The 20,757-nt window shown below is 35.5% G+C and overlaps 1 protein-coding gene across 1 annotated transcript in view; it reads left to right on the top strand.

Annotated features, from left to right (window-relative positions):
* Positions 1–20,757, top strand: part of NAA15 (N-alpha-acetyltransferase 15, NatA auxiliary subunit) — a 43,556-nt gene that overhangs the window by 13,818 nt on the left and 8,981 nt on the right. The window contains exons 2-18 of the mRNA XM_032186176.1: positions 123–207; positions 1,063–1,167; positions 1,852–2,009; positions 3,898–4,032; positions 4,193–4,346; positions 6,539–6,658; positions 7,039–7,134; positions 7,268–7,374; positions 7,796–7,868; positions 9,605–9,774; positions 10,445–10,597; positions 12,867–12,995; positions 14,913–15,126; positions 16,294–16,487; positions 18,589–18,697; positions 19,276–19,374; positions 20,102–20,245. Of these exons, the coding sequence (XP_032042067.1) occupies positions 123–207; positions 1,063–1,167; positions 1,852–2,009; positions 3,898–4,032; positions 4,193–4,346; positions 6,539–6,658; positions 7,039–7,134; positions 7,268–7,374; positions 7,796–7,868; positions 9,605–9,774; positions 10,445–10,597; positions 12,867–12,995; positions 14,913–15,126; positions 16,294–16,487; positions 18,589–18,697; positions 19,276–19,374; positions 20,102–20,245 (2,245 nt within the window). The remainder of the gene's footprint in view (positions 1–122; positions 208–1,062; positions 1,168–1,851; positions 2,010–3,897; positions 4,033–4,192; positions 4,347–6,538; positions 6,659–7,038; positions 7,135–7,267; positions 7,375–7,795; positions 7,869–9,604; positions 9,775–10,444; positions 10,598–12,866; positions 12,996–14,912; positions 15,127–16,293; positions 16,488–18,588; positions 18,698–19,275; positions 19,375–20,101; positions 20,246–20,757) is intronic.

The following is a 20,757-nucleotide window of genomic DNA, read 5'->3' as shown; positions in this document are numbered from 1 at the left end:
TGGGGCTTATTAAAATATTAGTAGCTTTTCTGATTAATACATTTTCACTGATGCTTAATTTCAGGAGGAAATACTTTCACTCTGAATATTTTGAATAACCATATTCTGTTCTTCTTCAACAGCGGTGTTACGAACATAAACAGTATAGAAATGGGTTGAAGTTTTGTAAACAGATCCTTTCAAACCCAAAGTTTGCAGAACATGGAGGTAAGTTTTCAACTGGTACGTCCTCACATACTTTAAGATAGAGTAATAATTTGTAAGCTTTGTAAATATATATACCATTTTATAGTTAACCATTGCTCTTAAAACAGATTTTCTTAAAGTAGTAAGAGCATCCAAAAACCTGCACCATGACAAAAGCAGTCTTTCTGCTAAGATTTGTAGTTTAAAGACTGGTCGTACTAGTAGTCATAGCCTGCCGTTCTTTATGCTGGCAGCCATTATAACATGGTGCAAGTTTATGAAATGTATATTGTTTAAATCACTTTTTCGGGGGAACTTATTATTTGTTCATGATCAGGAAGAAGTGCAAGACAAAAGGCAGAGGTAGATATATATTGTTCAGTCAACTTTGTGGTCTTGTTAGTTTTTCTGAAGGAGTAGTCTTTTTGGAAGAGAAGGAGGACAATGTTTGCCCCTTACTGTATTTTCAGTCTGTTTTTATTATCTGAGTTGAAACTTTTTCTGTTATCCAAAAACTTTCTTTGTGAACTAGGTTGGCACGGATGGATGTGTAGAAGTCTCAAAGTGTTGTGAATAGATGCTTGAGGGATCACATTAAAAGATTCCCTTCTCAAAACATTTGTAGAGCAAAAAGTTTTTAATGCCTTCACTTTTGGTAGAAATACTGAAAAAAAAAAATAAAAAATTACTGTCACGTATGACATACTTAAGTGAATAATCTGTCAGTTTGATTTTCCATGTGAAAAAAATGCGAAATCTTGATGTTGATAATGGTGTCTAAATTTGAATGTATACTATATTGAAAGTTGATATTTTAAGCTTAAAAGCATATAAAAATGAGTAACTGATATTTATTTAATCTTTGTGTTTTTTTAGAAACCTTGGCAATGAAAGGACTAACATTAAACTGTCTAGGGAAGAAAGAGGAAGCATATGAACTGGTGCGTAGAGGCCTAAGGAATGACTTGAAGAGTCATGTATGTATCCTTTTTGAAATAGAACTTCCACTTATGAATGGAATTTTTTTTCTCTATTACTTGATTTATAGAGTAGCAACAAGAGCCGGTATGATTATGCTTCAAACTGGAATTTCAGAATTTAAAGTTGTGTCCAGTATATAACAGTATTTTGTTTAAGCTGTCTAACGGGCAAATGAGTTGCAGCTCTCCTTGCAGTCACAGTTAACTCAGGTTATTCTAGCTTGCGTTGTATATATTTGTTTTTATCATTAAGCTGCAACTCTAAACTTGTGGTGGGCCAAACTAGACTTTTAAGCACGTGGTTTGCTCTAAAAACAGTAGTTGCCATTACATTGATAGGTTGTCATATACATCAAGTGTTGGAAATGCAAGCAATACAGTTGTCTAATTTAAGCCCTTATTCAAAAATGTGTTTAAGCTTCGACAGTCTTTTTCAGAGATCCTACTACAATTTCCTCATCCAGTACGTGAAAAGTAGAGTTTACAGCATATCCATGTAACTGGTGAACTGTTCTATATTTTTAGTTTGCAGGCAGTTTCTTCTTATAGCTGAGGAAAAAAAAAAGTAATGATAGTGATGACATAAAACGGCTTTAGAGCTTTTTACCAACTGTTCTGTCACTGCTATGTTACATATATTCTCTCCCTGCTCAAGTTCAGTAGCATCCTTAACAGAGTTTTCCAGGTTGGCATGTCTATGGCCTTCTTCAGAGGTCAGACAAGAAGTACGATGAAGCTATCAAATGTTATAGAAATGCACTGAAATGGGACAAAGACAATCTTCAAATTTTGAGAGATCTTTCTCTGCTACAAATTCAAATGAGGGATCTTGAAGGTTACAGGGTAAGTGTACATACTACATACGTTATCAGCTTCTAGGGAATTGTGGCAAAGGCCGCGAATTGTTTCATGACGCTTTTAAGAGGTATACGGAGTTAGACTGTGAAATCCAGCATTAAAACTGTGTGCTTGACACTTCATGAAAGTAAAAGCAGACATACAACTGAGCAATTTCTGTGAAGTATACAGACTAAGTCACATATTATACTATTCTTTTATCTCACTGTGGAATTGTTTTGCTAAACTTTTTCTCATGCTGCATAATCCAGCTGTAGACAATCCACGGTCTCTTTATTATTTACTTTGAGGGATTCCTGCATGTCCTGAAGAGTAGTGTTTTTCAGGCAGAGGAGTTTCAATTTTTTTGATCACTTTTTAGCATATCTCTTCAGTGGCCTCTTCTAGATGAGTGGCCACCAGTTTTCTCTCAGCAATGGTTGACAATACTAAGCAAGAAGTATGCTGCATGAAATGCCATATTTTGCTTCCTATCTAACCTGGACATTAGGACACAGCTTCCTCAAGGGCCACGCATTTCCTTACGTTTCCTGTCAGCTGTAAGATTTTGTATTGCTCACTTAAGATTAGTCTGAACAATTTTAGAAGATAGTTTTCTTTCTTACTGTGCCATGGAGGGATATATGACATCATAAGTATTTATAATTCAAACATTAATGAGTTGAAAAAAGCTTTAAGTATTTGTGTCTGGAAGCTTGTATGCTTTTAAGCTTACGTAGACAAGTGTAATAGGGTATCCCTTTTCTCTGCAATAATCTCTGTTGAACTTCAGAAGTTACCCAAGGGACTTAGGATAATATTTTATATCAGATTTCAATCTTTTCAGTAATTTAGAAATTTGACTCCTCCCTCACTGAGACATGGTAGCCGAAACTTAGCATAGGTGCCAAAAATTCGTTTGTAAATGTATGTTCTCTTTGAAAAGGTGTCTGGATAAATGTGATGACAAATAAATAATTAAGTATGCAAGAAACATGTTTATAGAATGCATTAAGGAATAAATGTTAACATGTTTCATTGTTAACATGTTAAATGTTAACATGTTTGACCTGCCAGTAATCTATGAATGGTCGTATACAAGTTTATGAAGAGCATGAAGAACTGGAATACAACTGGGGGGAGGGAGGGTATTTTTGTTGTTTTCTTTTTGCTGTTCATTCTTAGCTTTAGCTTCTACATTTTATAATATCGTAAAGGATCTTCCTGCAGTCTAATGAACTGCTGTTACTATTTTTAGTTCTTTTTGATCTGTGCTTTTGACTGTTTATGCTGTTTAGTAAGTAGTAACTTTTTTTCTTAATTTTAAAGTATTTGAAGGTGTCTTCCAAAAGTATGTAACAAAACAAGTCCTGTCTTTTCTGTCAAATTAAAGCAGCGTAATTCCAAGCAAATCTGTTGTATCTTCCAGCTGTAATTATTTTCTGGCCAAAGAATAGGGATATGCTTGCGTGACCTATTTTGCATAACGACATTTCTAATGATTTAATATATATATATAATTTCCAAGGTGAATTGGAAACATCACTATATAATAAATATTCCTGCAGCTCAAACGAAAGCATCTTTAATTTCATCCTGTTCACAAGCAGTAATACAGGAAAAGCGTGTATGTAAAACCTTAACAAAGTTAGTCTGACTCATGAGTCTTTTCGATTTGAAATGATGTAAAAATACACTTTTTTTTAAATTCAGTTGAGATCACTGTAGTGTTTCAAAGTTTCTTTTTTTTGGTTCAAAACTAATTTTTACATAAAGAAAGGTAATTTTTAATGACAGTCATTAAGTATCAGACCACTGAAGACGGAGTATTGCATAATGAATTCTGTACAGCTTCAGAATGAAGTCAGGAAAATTAATAGCTACTTTTTTGCAGGAAACAAGATACCAGTTGCTTCAGCTCCGACCAGCACAGCGAGCATCGTGGATTGGCTATGCTATTGCTTACCATCTGTTGGAAGACTATGAAATGGCAGCAAAAATTTTAGAGGAATTTAGGAAGACCCAGCAGGTAAGAGGAGAAAATGGAATTCTTGTGTGGATTGCTTCCTAAGACAAATATTAAACATTTCCTGTCATGATATGCAAACTTTATGCAGTGTTAGTCAAATGAATTAAATCCAAATACATTCTAAAAGCCTGAGCTTTCTCATGTGTCTTGTCCTGTGTAGACATCACCTGATAAAGTGGACTATGAGTACAGTGAACTGCTGCTGTATCAAAATCAAGTCCTCCGTGAGGCAGGACTAAACAAAGAAGCTTTGGAGCATCTTTGTACCTATGAAAAGCAGATCTGTGATAAACTGGCTGTTGAAGAAACTAAAGGTAATTACTTTTCAATGATACACCTAAATGCATGGTTATAAAATGGAATGCCTGTGCTGTCAGTTTTTTTTCATTTTTTGCAACTTTAATTTAAAAACAAATTAAAGAACTGTATCAATTCTGTGCTGTGTCTATCATATGCCTCTCCCAGGTAGAGAAGTCATCAGCAGAGTGCAGACATGCTGTTCTGAACCTTTTGAGCTGAGTGTTTTCAGACAGATGATTCTGAATTGTTCTGAAGTTGTTTGGCTAGTGTAGTCAGACCTGTGCCATCCTAGGATTTGATACTGGTCCTGTCAGAGACCACTTGCTGTAAGGGCAGAATAATCTTTGGCAAAGTATAAAGCCTTTAATGATACTCAGTTGCTCTTAAAGTGTATGGAACTAGACCCTTTGGGTGGGCAACCCAATATAATCTTCTGCTGTTGGATTATAATAATGCTAGCATATAACAACAGAACAATATAGTATTCTATATTACATTCCATTGCTGAAATTGCAGAATGATAGAAGTTCATTCTTATGACTCTTTTTAACAGGTACAGTTACTTAAAGTCTGCCTTGTTCCTCTTCTGCATGATGCTGCACAGTACTCCTCTCACTGTTTATGTAAAACTGCCAACTTATCAAAGCTACTGTCTGTTCTTAGCCCACACTGGAATCTATTTAGGTGATTGCTTGAAGCAGAGATTTTTACTCTTATATTCATGTAGATATAGTAGCCCGCTCCCTGTTCCTGCTGGACAATCTCACTGTTGTGCAAACAAACTACAAATGGACTAGTGACAATGCTATGAAAATTGTGTGGTATGTCCTCAAAGAAAGTGACTGCAGGCAGCTCTCTGCTGAATGGGTTACTTGGTTTGCATATGATTGTAAACAGGTGTTGGGATTATGTCGCTGCAGACTGTTTCTTCAGACATAGCATGGGCTTTTGGTTTTGGGGAAGGGGAGTTGCCTTTACAACTTATTTGAAAGACTTTTGGCATATTGTGTTCTCAAGTTTTTGCTGAAAGTCTGAAACGTGGTTTTCAAACAGGACCCCCGCAAAAAAAAAAAAAAATCTAGTGAACTACTGGGGGGAAAAAAAAAGGAAATGCTCTTTGCAGTCTGTGCACTTTCAGTAGGGTACTGCTGTTGTGTTGTTGGTTTCAACTTAGCTGCAGTCAGATGCCATAGAAAAGCCTGCTAATAAATGAGTGCTGTCTTTAAATTTCAAGTGTATGTGCAAAAGCCATTATGGATGGAATACAGTTGAGAAAACCCGAAAATAGTATTGGCATTTGCCACCATGGTAAAAAATGATAATTTCCACCAAAGAGGAATAATTTAAGTGTATTTTACTGCAGGTAGTCCCCCAGCCCTATCTGTGGGACAAGGTATCTTTTGATAAAATTACATGTTGGTTGTATGGCATAGAGAAGAGTTAACACTGACTTTTGCATTTTGCTCTTGAAACAGGTTAAGAAAATCTTAACCTTAATCTAGAATGACACTGTTTCACCTCTTGTGTATAATCTTCTAGTGTGTCACATTTACAAATATCAAAGCGTTGTAAAGTGTAATTTTCTCCTTTGAGATAGGAAATCTGAATTTTGTTCCAGCTCCAGCATCAGGGAAGATGCCAAGTACAGTTAGATCCAGACTTTAGTTTTAGCCATTGTATCTTGTAATGAATTATCATTAGAAGGAAACTTGCTTGTAGAATCTTGAGAATTTGTTAATCAGATCAATGTCTTGATTTTAAAACATTTAAATTAGTTTTATGAAATATCAGACTGAAGAACCATTCTTTTATTTGCAGCTCTGCAATTGCAGTTTGGTTTTCAAGATGCTATACACATGAAATACCGTGTACTGCTTTTAATTGCCTTCTGTAGTAAAAACTGCGCTTAAAGTAACCAGTCATTTCTGTAAGTGAGAAAAAAAAACATGCATCTTGCTTTTAACATTAAATTTTCAAGTAAGTTTCAAGAGTTATTGACTGAGTTGTGGGATCTTACTTTAACTGCACCTGTTGTCAAAGAAAAGTATCTGTCAGCTAGTTTGTGGTGCCACTTTGATCATTTTTTCCTAAGAAGTTAGAATCTACATGGAGTCAAGGATTATCTAATCTTTCACTGTAGAGTAATTAATACTATACTGCTTCATTCTTCTGTTACCTTAATTAAAATTTCTTAAATTTCACACAGGAGAACTCCTGCTTCAACTTGGCAGACTTGAAGAAGCAGTTGATGTCTACAAAGGATTGCAAGAAAGAAATCCTGAAAACTGGGCCTACTACAAAGGCCTAGAAAAGGCACTTAAACCAGGTAATAATTTTATATATTGTAGTAAGCAAGCTGTTTCTGCACATATCTTAATATTATGTTATGGGTAATAGAGGTTTTGGAAAAACAGATGTGATTCTCCTGAAGGGTTTTCTTTGGTCACAATTTTAGCACAGTGTTAAGACAAGAATTCTTTTTAAGATGAGATGCATGCAATTATAACCACAATTGGAAGAGGAATGTAAGGATACTGAACATTTGAAATCATTTCTACTGCAAGTGGAAATTAATGTTCTCTAGGAAGTATATGCTCATTAGATCTTACATTCTGACTCTTCTTAACCAGGTCTAGTGATTTCCCTCATCTCTTTTCCCCACTTTCCCATCCTGACAAAAAAGTAAACTGTAAAATTCTGTTCCAGCAAATATGATGGAGAGGCTAAAGATTTATGAGGAGGCCTGGACGAAATACCCAAGAGGACTAGTTCCAAGAAGATTACCATTAAACTTCTTGTCAGGTAAGTGCATCTTTGAGCAGGTAACGATCAGCACTTGTGTTTCTTAGATGCTAGTGTTTTATCAGCCAAACCAGCCTACAATTGATAAGTAATGTGTGGTAAAACAAAATCAACAGGTCTTTTTCTTCTCAAGGTGAAAAGTTTAAGGAATGTCTGGACAAGTTTCTAAGGATGAATTTCAGCAAAGGTTGCCCACCGGTCTTCAATACTTTGAGGTCATTATATAAAGACAAGGAGAAGGTAATATTCTTTTATCCAACTTTTACATTATCATTTTGATCTATTACAGCATGATAGTAGCGGTTACACACTAAAGAGAGCAGCTTTTTTTCTTCAGTGCTCACTATGTCTGCACTGCTGTTTATTCTGTTCTAGTATTTTTAGAAAAATCAATCAGAAGCATACATAGCCTTTTGTGCCTAGTTTGTAAATGTAGAAAACTAAGATTTACTAATTAAAAGATGCACTTAAAAAAAACCCTTAAGATTTACTAATTAAAAGTGGGGGAGAGGTGGAGAGAGACTGAGTACATTCCCATATGTGTTGCAATTTAGGTTGTTGCAAAATTTTCTTACCAAGAATAACTAGTCTGGGGAACACAAAGTAGCTGAAACTGAGATGAAATACCATCTTGCTTATAGTGTTTTTTTTTGTCTTGTAGGTGGCAATCATAGAAGAGCTTGTGGTAGGTTATGAAACCTCCCTAAGAAGCTGCAGGTTATTTAACCCAAATGGTGAGTGCTAAACTATCTTACTTCATGGAACTGGTGCCTGGTATAAGCATTGTAGGACCATTCAGAGGCAGGGACTCAGTGGAGAGTGACGAAATTTGAATCATGTTTTTATTCCTGTTCCCAAAACAGAACCAAACCACAATCATCCTTAGAAGATATTTCAGCTGTCAAATTTTAAGTCTGTACACATGTATCCAGTTATAATTTGTTTTCCAGTTTTGAGTTCAGATGTTTTATTTTCAAGGCTTGAGTTGATCAATGTACAGGAAATTGTCATTTGAAAGCTATGTTGTAATGTTTAGTAGCATTGTCAAATTGTAGCATTGTCAAAAATGAACTGATACTTATTTGATGTTTCCTACTGATCTGGTAGGACAATCTACAGGGTTTCTTTTGTTTGGAGCTTGCAGTGAGGTGTTTTGTCTGCCTTGTGTGGTTTTCTTGTTTGTTTGCTTGGTCTTTGAGAGATTTAAAAAACAAACACTACCTTGTCCATGTTATGGCTCACTACTGTTTTTGTTGTGAGTTGTGGTTCTGCATGTATTGAATCAAACCTTCACAGTTTCCTCTGTAGTAGTTTTATGATGTTTCGTTAGTTATTAGCTTAATCACGTTGTAATGGAAAGTCTCCAAGAAAAATCTGCATAAAATATCAACAAAAGATGGTTTTGAAGTTTTGGTAGGTGGATTATAATGGTGTAATAATGAGGATAGTAAGAATAAAAATATACATTTAAAACTTCATGGAATATTTGTTGTTATTAAAAACTTTTTACTGAAGTTGTAACCAATTATTTCCCTGCTTTGCAAAAATAATTTGATTCTTCCTTATGAAATTGCTTGTTAAGTTTTTGTTTGAGTAGATAGCTTACTATAATTTCAATTAAATTTTTGCTTTGATATTAAATTTCATTCAAATAAACAACATTCTTCTGCCTTAAAATGAACAAATGCATATAATTGCATTTTTAGTTAAGTAAACTGAAGAACCAGAATCTTCTGTCACGACCAGAACCCCCATGCCCTTTTCCCCCACCCCCCTGCAAGGCGCCTTTGCTTCATATTCAAAATTAAGCAGCAAACTTAACTTTAAGGCTTCAGTAGTACTGTGGGTTGCAAGTTTTCTCTAGCTTTGAAAACTGACTTGTGCATGGCACTGTTTTGTTGGATACACTTACATGAGTAGTGACAATAAATCTGTCAAAGGTAGAGACAGAAAAGCTTTTTAAAGCTGTGGTATGGAACAGACATTTTTGTTTGAAAATACTCAAGTCTATGGACTGAAAAAGTGTAAATGCCGAATGTACTGAAATGCTTTACGGTGTTAGTGTGCAACCGTGGTGTTCAGCAGAACTTCTTGCTGTATCCCTCACCTAAAATTGTGTTCAGTGCACTCTGTGCACTGTGGTTCTGCATTTCGGGCTGCCCTGGCTAAGGGGTTAGTTGGACCAAAACGCAACCATCTTCTGACTTGCTAACTCATGTTTCTTTTCCCTTAAAATCATGGTGTGAGAAGGGAAGAAAATGTGCCGAAGTCTTGTCAAAACTTAGACTCAGAAGTTACTTACCTGGACCCAGGAGTTCAGAAACACTCCCAGGTCTGATGTGGCAGCCTGATACAGAGGCAGAATTAACTTTAGTGGCTATATATGTAGTTCTTTGTTTGTTCATTTTTTTTGTCATGTTATTTTAAAAAAATGAACCAAAAAAATCTCCTTCTGATTTTCTTACTGTAGATGATGGTAAAGAAGAACCTCCAACCACTTTACTCTGGGTCCAGTATTATTTGGCTCAACATTATGATAAAATTGGACAGCCATCCCTGGCTCTAGAATATATAAATGCTGCTATAGAAAGTACTCCCACTTTGATAGAACTGTTCCTTGTGAAGGCAAAAATCTATAAGGTAAGTTTGGCTCACTCTTAGTGATCAGAGATTATTCTTTTGTCATGCTGAAAGACTTTTACACTTGCTTACATTTCAATATTTTGGATGAAACACTGAAGTGCTAAGCTTGTTTTAAAGACGTGAAGAATCCATGGAAAATGTTGTAATGAATATTAGTGTGTTCTGAAAGAAGGGTATTGGTTATCTGGTTTGACTTCTTTTAGTGTGCATGAATAAGCCCTTGTGAAGATTTTTGAAGTCAATAAAGGACAAGCTTACTGCAAGATGTAGATTATCAATTTACAATTATTTTCATATTAAAGATCACCCTGATCAATTTAGTTGGTATTTTAAATGTCATCCACTTAATATTACATGCACACCCTTCTTTTCTTAACTATTTAAAAACAATTTCTCAACTGCGATATGGTATTCCATCAGAATGGGATAAACCGAAGTGGTTTTAGGTATTTTCAGGAAAAACTTCTAGTGCCAGAAGACCTGTAACTCCATAATGATGGAAAGTAGTTACTCTGCTTTTTTTCTTCAAAGATCTGTTACTTTACTGAGAAAAGCTATTTATAAAAATAAGTCTAGAAAATTAACTAGTTATATTAAACAGAGAGTTGGTCTACTGTACATGTTTTATATCTCCCGAGTCTAATTTTCATTTCTGTTTGTTTATAAGCATGCTGGAAATATTAAAGAAGCTGCAAGGTGGATGGATGAGGCTCAGGCTTTGGACACAGCAGACAGATTTATCAACTCCAAATGTGCGAAATATATGTTGAAAGCAAACTTCATTAAAGAAGCAGAAGAAATGTGTTCTAAGTTTACACGGGTTGGTTGCGCTTAACTATAGCTCTTCTGAATAATGTGGGCCTAATCCCTTATGGAATATTTTTTTAACTTTCCACTCGCCTTTATTACAATCCTTAAGTTCTGTTTCAGAGCAAAAATGGTTGCTTGCTTTTACTAATGGTAGTTGGTATTACGGTTTGAATTACTAAGCATGATTCCATAGCATTAAGTGCAAATGCAACATTAAAACCTGGATTTGATTTCTTTTGCCACGTAGGAGAAATACAGGATGCCCTTTCAAGAGAGAACTTTTTTTTTTTTGTTAGAGTTCTTTGAGTTTAATATTGATTCTATTGGATACTTGAGAGATTTGATCAAGCAGCCTGTCTTTCACGTTTTAACAGTAATATATTAAGGCTAGTCAGAATTCTCTCTTAAATAAATTCTCCGTGGCTTCTGGGTGAAAGGCATTCTGAGATGTCCTTCTGTGAGCAAGCTTTCACCCCCAAGGCTATGTTTAATAGTGACGACACGAAGCTGCGCATTGTATCTTTTTTTCTTCATCTGCTTACAACCAATTAGTTGGCAGGGAAAAAAAACTGATGCAGGAAATTAAGTAATCTGTGTAATGCAGTTTTTGTCCCTGCAGTAACCTATTCTGATAGGTGTGGTGGTCTCATAGATTAGTTAATTTTTTTAATTGAGTTCTCTTGCTGTTGTTCTTTCACAGCTGGAAGTCAAAACAGTTCAGTACAGTCTTTACAGAATATTTGGCAAATGATAGCTTTTTTAATTCTGGCAGTATGAGTTGTGTTGCTAATGGGAGGGAGGCAAAACACTTTTGGGACCTTCCTGCAAAGTAAAGTTGTTTTTGCTTGTCCCAATTTAGTCTTTGTTGAAGACTAAGAAGAACCTGGAGTAATGTAGGTTGAACAGGGGATATTCATAAGGGGAAAAGGAAAGATTTTTTTCTGAAATGGTGAGTGGGTGTGTGCAGGCAAACAGGATGGGGTTTAAGAAGGAAAAAAAAATAAATATATGACCTCAGTGGGTTTATGTGGAGCTGTTGATGCAAAATTTCTTATGAATCCAGGTTAATTCACTCTCACAATGCCTTAAGCATTTTCTAGACGATGTCAAAAAAAAAAAAAAAAGCAAGCATCCTGGTTGCCCCGAACTGAACTTTAAAAGCATGATTTGATGATGCTGCACTTTGTAATCTTTTTTAAACTCCTTTTGATCTTACATCTAGTGCTCAAGTGCAAGCTTCATAAAAAATAGAAATTAAAGACCTGAATTAAGCATAATGAAAATGAATTTTTTTTCTGACTTCTAGCTACCCAGCTCAGCCTGGTTTGAAAACTGCCGTTCTTTCTCATTTGAAGCATTCTCCTTACCCTTCCTTTTGAATATTATCTGACTATTATCTGTCGCTTTCCCAGCTTTGGTTCTTGGCTGATTCTTCAATAGCTTGGTTTTTGCATGATCACGTTTGCATGATCATGAACTCTGTGAATAGCTGAGGCTGACATTAAGCTTGACAGGTATATGATAAGTTCTACAGATGTATACAAGCATGTACAAATACCAGATTTGAAAGAAAACTGTAATTGTTTCTGAATTAGAAGTGATGAAAGCTACTAGTACTGCTTTGCTTTCCCATCACTCTATAGGGCTAATCCCATAAGAAATACCTATTGTTTCACAGGAAGCACTATCAGTTACTTCCATACTTAGCTTGATCAGGAAGTCTCTGGAAGACAGATTGGCAGTTTTAGGGGGAAAAAAAAATCCTGCAGGTGTCAGTGTCATGCCGTGTGATAAAATTTTTCTGTAATTTCTCTTCATGCTGCAATATGTTATACTTGCAAACCATTTTGAAAACACTGAGTGAATGCATCTCCTATCCTAAAGATGAGGAACTCTCACAGTCATGTGGTGACTACCTGGCTATTAATTGTGTCCTTGAGTCTTTGAAAAAGTGAAACGTACAAGAACAGTTTTCTTCAGCTTGGAGTCATGATTAATGAACAAAGCAAGTTCATCTTGTTCATTGCTTGAAGCATTGTTTAGGTAGAGGAAATAGAAAATTCAGTGGAAATGCGGGACCACATATATGAAGATGATACAGTAAAGATCAGGACGGAAGTGCACAAAAGGGCCAAATTAAGGAATGACTTTATGGCAACTTCTAATTTTCAGGACTACAATTTTGAAATTGGTCGTTATTTTGATGGCCTTTTTATTTGTACTTTTAACTGGCTAACAAATTGAGATTTTTTTTTCTGTAATGCTGTTTTTGCTTTTAGGAAGGAACCTCGGCAGTAGAGAACTTGAACGAAATGCAGTGCATGTGGTTTCAGACAGAATGTGCGCAAGCTTACAAAGCAATGAATAAATTTGGAGAAGCACTTAAGAAATGCCATGAAATTGAGAGAGTATGTATCTAGTCAAACTGGCCAGGTTGGAAAACACTAGCTTACGTTTACTGTGCTAATATGTTTCTGTTCTGAACAGTAAGAGTATACTTCGCATAGATTCTGGAGAGATTTTGTTTCTCATTGGGTGCTGGGAAGCTGATTAAATTACATTTTCTTCTAAAACTGACATTGTAAACCATGCATTAGGTTATAATAAGTATTTCAAAGATCCAGGAAAGAACAGAAAACAGTAAAAAATAAGCTTACTTTTGGTAGAGTTCATTTTAAAAATAGACAGGTATTTAGGCAGAAACCAAGAGTATTTGTATTTTAAGTCCAAAAAGATGTTGGCTGAGCTAAGAAGCCCAGCCTAAAAGTAAATGAAAGATGTCACCTGTCTTTGAGGGCCACAATAAATGTAATAAAATAATATTCTCTCCTTTAAAAAAATAAATAAAAACTAAGCTACAGGTTAAAAGAAGCTATTAGAAATATAGAGACTTCTTAATGTAAAAATTGTTTTCAAAAACAGGGGAATAAAACCTCCCTGCACATTAAATGGAGATTTTTTTTCTAAAGGTAAAAAATAAGATAAAATGTTTGGAAAGCTTACGTTTAAAAAACAAAATAACAAAATAACAAAAAAAAAACTTTTGTTTTTCAAGCACATAAGGGTCTAAAAACAAGACAAGACATTTGAGATATAAAAGAAGTACTCAAAAGGAGGACTTAATAGGAAGCTACACCTCTTTGCAAATGCAGACACTTAACGAGATTTCCGCAATGATGCTTATCAGCTGGCAGGACTAATTACTTCTCAGAACAAATCAGAAAAATGATTCACAAACAGTGGTCAGGCCCATATTTTATTTGCTCAAATCCTTTGCAGAAATCTGTGTAAAATCCTTTGAAATAATTTGTTTAAGAAACTGCTAGTATTGCAATTTGCTGTGTGTACCAGAAGAGGTTTGTAGATGTGGAGTTGACTTCAAAATGTTTTTGACAGTCGTCCAAGGAATTAAGTCAGTGTTTGATGTATTTACTAGATTAATTGATGAAAGGTGTAGTAAAGATCAGAAGCAAGAGATAAATCTGTTGTATTCAGAAAACATAACAAAGCTTTTGTAAGGAAAAGCGTTGCCTCTTTAATCTTTAGGAGGTGTTCTGCATTTCAGAAATGCTTTTGATGTCAGCTTTCACATGAGGGAATCTATGCTGTCTCAGAAAAAGAAGGAAAGTTGATTTCATTGATTTGATTAGCTGGTTCATGACTGCGAAAGCAAGAAAAGGACAAAAAAAGACAGTTTTTTACGAGGAGTTTAACACGGAGACTCTTGGGGTCTCCCTTGTTTGATGTATTGATAAATGATCACAGAAAGGAAGTTAAGGACTTGTGATGTAAAGCGATTAAAAACTGTCTGCAGAAAGCTTTAGAGAAGCAAGTTGAAGAGGGGATTGACTTTTCACTCTTTCTCAAAAGTAAGGGGACTCTGAGTGGCAATGAGGAAGCAAAAAGAAGTACTTGGTCATATCACATGTGATTTAAGTGTGGAGTTCATTGCTAGGGTACTTAATGGAAGTCAAAAGTATAAGCTGAAAAAAATTAGCTGAGTTCATAGAAGAAAATTTGAGTGCCATTTAAGTACAGCAAACCTTTGAGCTGCAAATGGTCAGAGGATAGCTACAGTAAAGAGGTTGTGGACTGGATAAGTTTTGATTCTGACCTAAGATGCCATCTGTTCTTTTCACCATTGCTTTTTGTTGTTTTTCTTTTCTTTTTTTTTTTTTTTTTTATTAACTCATGTTTTAAAAAGATGCAACAGTAGTCAAACAGTATTCTTCTACTAAATTATTACTTTTGGAGGGGGGGAATGTGCAAAGTCAAGGTTAGTATCTTGCTGTTAATACTTGCTAAATAATGTGATGTTGTGTTAGCATTTTGTAGAAATCACAGATGACCAGTTTGACTTCCACACGTACTGTATGAGGAAGATTACTCTTAGGTCTTATGTGGACTTGCTAAAACTAGAAGACGTGCTTCGACAACATCCGTTCTACTTCAAAGCAGCACGAATTGCCATAGAGATATATTTGAAACTTCATGATAATCCCTTAACAGATGAAAATAAAGAACACGAGGCTGATACAGGTATTGAATCCTTTATTAAATATATTTAATATGTAGTTTCACTAGTTAGTGGATGTACTATAAGAATACTGGGCCTTCATAGTTGTCCTTTGGAAGTTTTTTATAATAACCAAATACAAGGTTTTTATCACAACTCAAATGGTAACTTGGAGCGGAAGTAAAAGTAGATGTTCTACTGAAAGCTAAACTGAAACAAGTTTTTATGTAGGTATGAAAAATAATGCTTTTTTTTTTTTGTAGTGAAAATTAAAATTCATAAGTAAAAACAGATTTGTGTTATGGAATGGCTGAAAAAACATTGAATTCTCGTGGTTGCTCATCCATGAAGTAACAGATAGCAGAAAGTGTGCTTGGAGTGGCTCTTGCTGGAAGAGAAAAAAAAAAATTGCAAAAGTATGACTAGCTAGCACCCTACATTTTAATCATCTCTTGCTATTAATGTAGAAAGCGTTTAAATCCTTAGTTTTTGGGGTTTTTTTGCTCATCTTCTGATTGGAGAGCAACTTACGTGATTATGGCTTGGGGCACCTCAAATGGTATGAATAGAGGCTGTTGAATGCTTAAAGAAGAATTTGTCAAGTTTTAAGATTTCCCATCTCAGTTCATTTGCGTGGCTTCAGGTTCACATTAAGATGAGTAGAAGTGTAATAGAATTTGTTGTAGCTGCTTTCATTTGCTTTTTCATTTAGTTCTCTATGCTTTAATTGGAGCAAGGAGAGGATCTGAGTATGAATCAAATTTAATATATCTCTAGGGCATTAAAAGCAAAACTGGAACCATCTACACTGAAATGTAACCGTTTCACACTTTTGTTAGATCATTTAATATGTCAGATGTAACACTTCTGTTGTGTAATGCCAAAGGAAGAAATCAATGTGTATTGGTGTGCACTTTTACTCCTGGCATTTGTGAAGCCATGTGATAATTACTTTGCCCTGCCCTCAGTTTGCTGTACTGTACTAATCCTTATTTTCCTGATTTCACATAGGAATTTAATTACAAAGTAGTAGTGTAAACAATAAAATGTTTCTAGTAAACAAACTTTTACAAATGTAGTGGCAGCATTATTAGTTAGTAGACACAGTTTGAAAGAAACGTTGATGTATCTGGCAACAGATTAACATTAGACATCAACGTTGCCTGTCTTTGCCCTTTGTGTGTGTACAGCAAATATGTCTGACAAGGAGCTAAAGAAGCTACGAAATAAGCAGAGAAGAGCACAGAAGAAAGCACAGCTGGAGGAGGAGAAGAAGAATGCTGAGAAAGAGAAGCAACAGAGGAATCAGAAAAAGAAGAAAGATGATGATGATGAAGAAATTGGAGGACCGAAAGAAGAACTTATCCCTGAGAAATTGGCAAAGGTGCTTTCTAATATTAACATTAAGCAGTTGTAGAAATTTGTAGAAAAGTTACTGTGAGCATGCAGACAGTTTGAAAAACATTCAGATAATTATTTTGTGTATGTCTGCTTTTCACAGGCAGCCTTTAAAAAAAACTATTTTCTAGGGATTGTTGGGGTATACTTTCAAATGTGTAACTAAATCACTGCTTTTATGCCTAGTTTTGAAAGACAGCAATTGAAGTCATGGACACTTGCTACAGGTGAAATAATTATCTTAATGTGTGGATAGCACCAACTTGCTGACTATACTAGCTAGCAGATATAATTATTTATATTCTGTATGTAAGATTATTACCATTGCACTCTTTATGGCCCATATCAATTTTACTTATTAAGCATAGACATTCTGTGGAAGAGGAGACTTTGAGACATTAAATGGTTTAGCAGCACTTATTTGCATTTGTTTTGAAAGTGGAAGGCAAAAAAGAATAAAGAAGCTATTTAGAAACAGCAGTGGACTAGACTGAGGTGGATTTTGAAATTTGGATTAAGACTTGTAGAGATGGATAAAGGAGAAGTATTGTTGTGATGGAAGTTGTACCTGGAATAAGTGGGAAAACATTTGAAAAACCAACTGGAAATAATAATTTCTACTCATGGTGATATAGTATTCAAGTATTGATGAATATTGCACATATAACACATTTCTTCATATTGCACATATAACAAATGTTACTGGTTCTTGGGGGGAATCTTGCCTTGAAAGGTGAGAGTGGCTTTATAGTCAAGAAGGAAGTGACTTTAAAAACTTTACTATTTGCTTGAGAATGTTATCAGCATTCCTGTAGTTTAGCTCATTGGTTGCAAGAAGAAGCACTCTCATTGTGGTGCTAATTAAGATCAAAATAGATTGGAATGTAATGAAATGGAGCTCTGGAGTAGAAGATGTCATGGGATATCCCAGGAAATCCTAGGCTGCCCTATATAGATTATAGGGAGTAGTTGCAGTTGTATAATACATGCCTCTGGCAGATCTTCCCTAAATACATTGCAAATTTGATATTGGAACGTTGATCTGGAGAGCTTCAAATACAGTTGGTTCCCAGGGCTGGAAGACCATTTTTGACATAGTTGGTCACTTGCAAACAGTTTTCCTGAAACAGCAGAACCTCAGCTTCCTTGGTGGATGAAAGATAGCTTTGGCATTGAGGTCATAGCTTTGAAATCTGGTTTGTTTTATGTTTCAAACAGTTTTAAATGCAAATTTGTGACTGGTTTATGTGAATGCTTAACAGCATGTATAAGCCATGCAATTTTTTAATGAAAACTGATGGAGTATGTGATTAGCAGGATCTATGTAAGGTGTTCATCATTGTCTTCACCAGTTACTTGCGCAGTGCAATGAAGCGTATTGCTTCAACATTCTAAGCCCTGTGGGCAGGCAACAATTAAATTCTGTATCCAGTTCTTAGAGAGTAAGTTGTGTTCACAGGGCATTTCTTGTTCTAATTATCCTCGGCCTCTTAATGCAAGAGTTCTGTCTGTAAAGAATCCAGGTACAGAATTGATTTGCATTAAAGCCACCCATTTACTGTGTTACGCTAGTGAAGACCCACTGACCATTATCAGTATCTAGTTGCTTCTCGCTTGCCATTAGTATCTTAACTGGGAATGTTGCCATGGCCTGCAGCTGTCAGGAACCCACCTGCAGCTCACTTTAACAGACTCTGTCAGGAGCATGAAGCAGTTATTTATCAACATTTTGGGCCTGTGTGTGTAGAATACCATAGAGAATCATACTGTGTGTTACAACGCAGGTTCAGCTGCAATGGTTACTGCTAATGTGTGATAGAAGGCAGAGATGTATCTTTCTAGGAAAATGTGATTTGTAACCACCGCAAACCAATTAGAATTGACAGTCTGTGTTTAGACACCAATATTGAGTGAAAGATGCAGAGTTTGAAATCTAGCGGGTTCTTGTTAAATTATTACATAATTACCTTATGAGAGTAACTCCCTGATGTGACTCAATCAAAAATTCCTAATTCTATTGTTGGAGAGTTAGTTCTTAGTTTTAAGCTTTGTAACTTAGTGTTGTGTGTCCTTCCCGGAATCTATAGGTTGAAGCACCTTTGGAAGAAGCCATTAAATTTTTAACACCTTTGAAGAATTTAGTGAAGAATAAAATAGAGACACATCTCTTTGCCTTCGAGATTTATTTTAGAAAAGGTAGGTGAGAAAGCTAACAAAATAAAGCAATTGTGGTTTTTCAAGTTGTGTATTAGCATTTGAGTGAGCAGTGAGATGTGAGTCATCAGACTGTATAGAGACGCTTTATTTCATTGGACCAATGCCACAGCCATGAGAGTTCTGTAACAAATCAGAAGTTTGAGCACTCGGTGATTATCTATTTTCTTTTCCAAGCCATAAGACTGTAGAACCAGTTATCCCAAATTGCACTTGCCCTAGTTACTTGTTTGTATCAATAGTTTGCAGAACTACATGCTGTAAAGTGGTGGTGTGTGGTTTCTAATGAGGTTTGTTTTTTTTTTTTGAAGTACTTGTTTTTTGAATTTTTGGGGGATCGGTTAAATACCATGGTTTGAGAACTATGTATGTTGAAATTTACTTACCAGTTTAACAAGTTTATTTCACTGGTTAAATAAGTATGTGTTAGAAAAAATGATGCAGTACTCACCTTTATTTTGTTCTGATCACTCTAATTTCAAACACAAGATATTCCTGCAACATACTGCCATGAATTTCAGCTACAGTATTTGACTATTTGCCAACACTTTCTTTTCCAGAAAAGTTCCTTTTGATGCTTCAGTCTGTGAAAAGAGCCTTTGCTATTGATTCCAGTCACCCTTGGCTTCATGAGTGTATGATTCATCTCTTCAGCAGTGGTATGGATCTGTTTGATATATGGCTTGATCTGTATGTTTCCAGATGATGCCTAACTACACAAAAACATGGATTTTTAGTATACGTACTGTTAGCACAGTTAATTCTGAATACCTAATAATTTAGAAAGCTTTTTAAACAGCTGACTTAGGTTAAATATGCTTATTATGACTGCAGCTGGATTTAGTAATTATTTCAACAAGTATCAGTCAGTTTGTGTTTTTAAAGCTATGAGCAGTATGGTGACCTCCTAAAAGAGTTGAGTCAGTGCAGAAAATGGAAACTGCTGAGCAAGGAATGCAGCTTCTCTGCTCACAGCCTGTAAGTGTGTGAGGAGAAAGCCTAGAACTGTGTCCTCTTCTGCTAGAATGTTTTTCTCCTTTCCTATGCCCCAGAGGTCACCCTTCTTCTTGATGACTAAAGACTAGATATATTTAAGAACAGACTTTTATGATCTCAATCTTTGAGATAGGCTTTAATAGACTTTAATCAGCAAGGTGGAAAATGTATCAGAGTAAAACAGCCTTGTTTTTTTCTAAGCATCAGAAAACTGTTGCAGTTAGGCTTTCTCCAACCAATCCCACTTACTTATCTTTTTCTTATTTCATGCATCTTCCTTTGAGATTCATTTTCTTCAATTATACTAATAACTTAAACATGGCAAAATAATAGTGGAGAGTAGATTTTACTGTGATTACTTCTAGTAACTTTTTTTTTCCAATTCAATAGTATCTGAAAGTAAGGATCTGCCTGATGCGGTTAGAACAGTGTTAAACCAAGAAATGAATCGGCTTTTTGGAGCAACTAATCCAAAGAACTTCAATGAAGCTTTCCTTAAAAAGAACTATGACTCACTACCACATAGGTTATCAGGTATGTTGCCTTTAGCCTTTTTTTGCACAGCTTCTGTATTTTCTCTGCCAATCTAGCAGAGGCCTCTCAATATCTGCACCAGTGATGTAAAAATTACTTGTTCTGTCAGGAATGCTTTTCCTCTCCCAGTTTTTTTGTGACAACATCAGATTGGCTTTTGAGCTTCTTTCATTTCTTCTATGTGCTGCTAAATTACAAGTTTTTGGACGTCTCTGCCGTGTTTTAATTTCTGATATACATTAAATGCGTCATAAAACTGTAACTGTATTTAATGCATCTGTGAAATAGATAGTCTAGTATGTGAAGTATTATTCAGACTTGCAGAGTTTTCTAATAAATGTATTTGAAGAGGTTGACTGCCAGATGAAAGGTGTTGAGTGCCCAGCAAGACAGCTAATGCTCAGAGCTCTTGGTATGCCTAACGCAGGGAGCTCAGTGCTGGTTACCCAACAGTTACCAGAGGCTGTCTGTCAGTAGCAATTGCATTACAGTATTGCAGTACCACATGGGAA

Source organism: Aythya fuligula, chromosome 4 (assembly GCF_009819795.1).
Source record: "Aythya fuligula isolate bAytFul2 chromosome 4, bAytFul2.pri, whole genome shotgun sequence".
In the NCBI taxonomy this organism is placed as follows: domain Eukaryota; kingdom Metazoa; phylum Chordata; class Aves; order Anseriformes; family Anatidae; genus Aythya; species Aythya fuligula.
The sequence above is the reverse complement of the archived record's forward strand: the minus strand, read 5'-3'. Positions and strand labels throughout refer to the sequence as shown.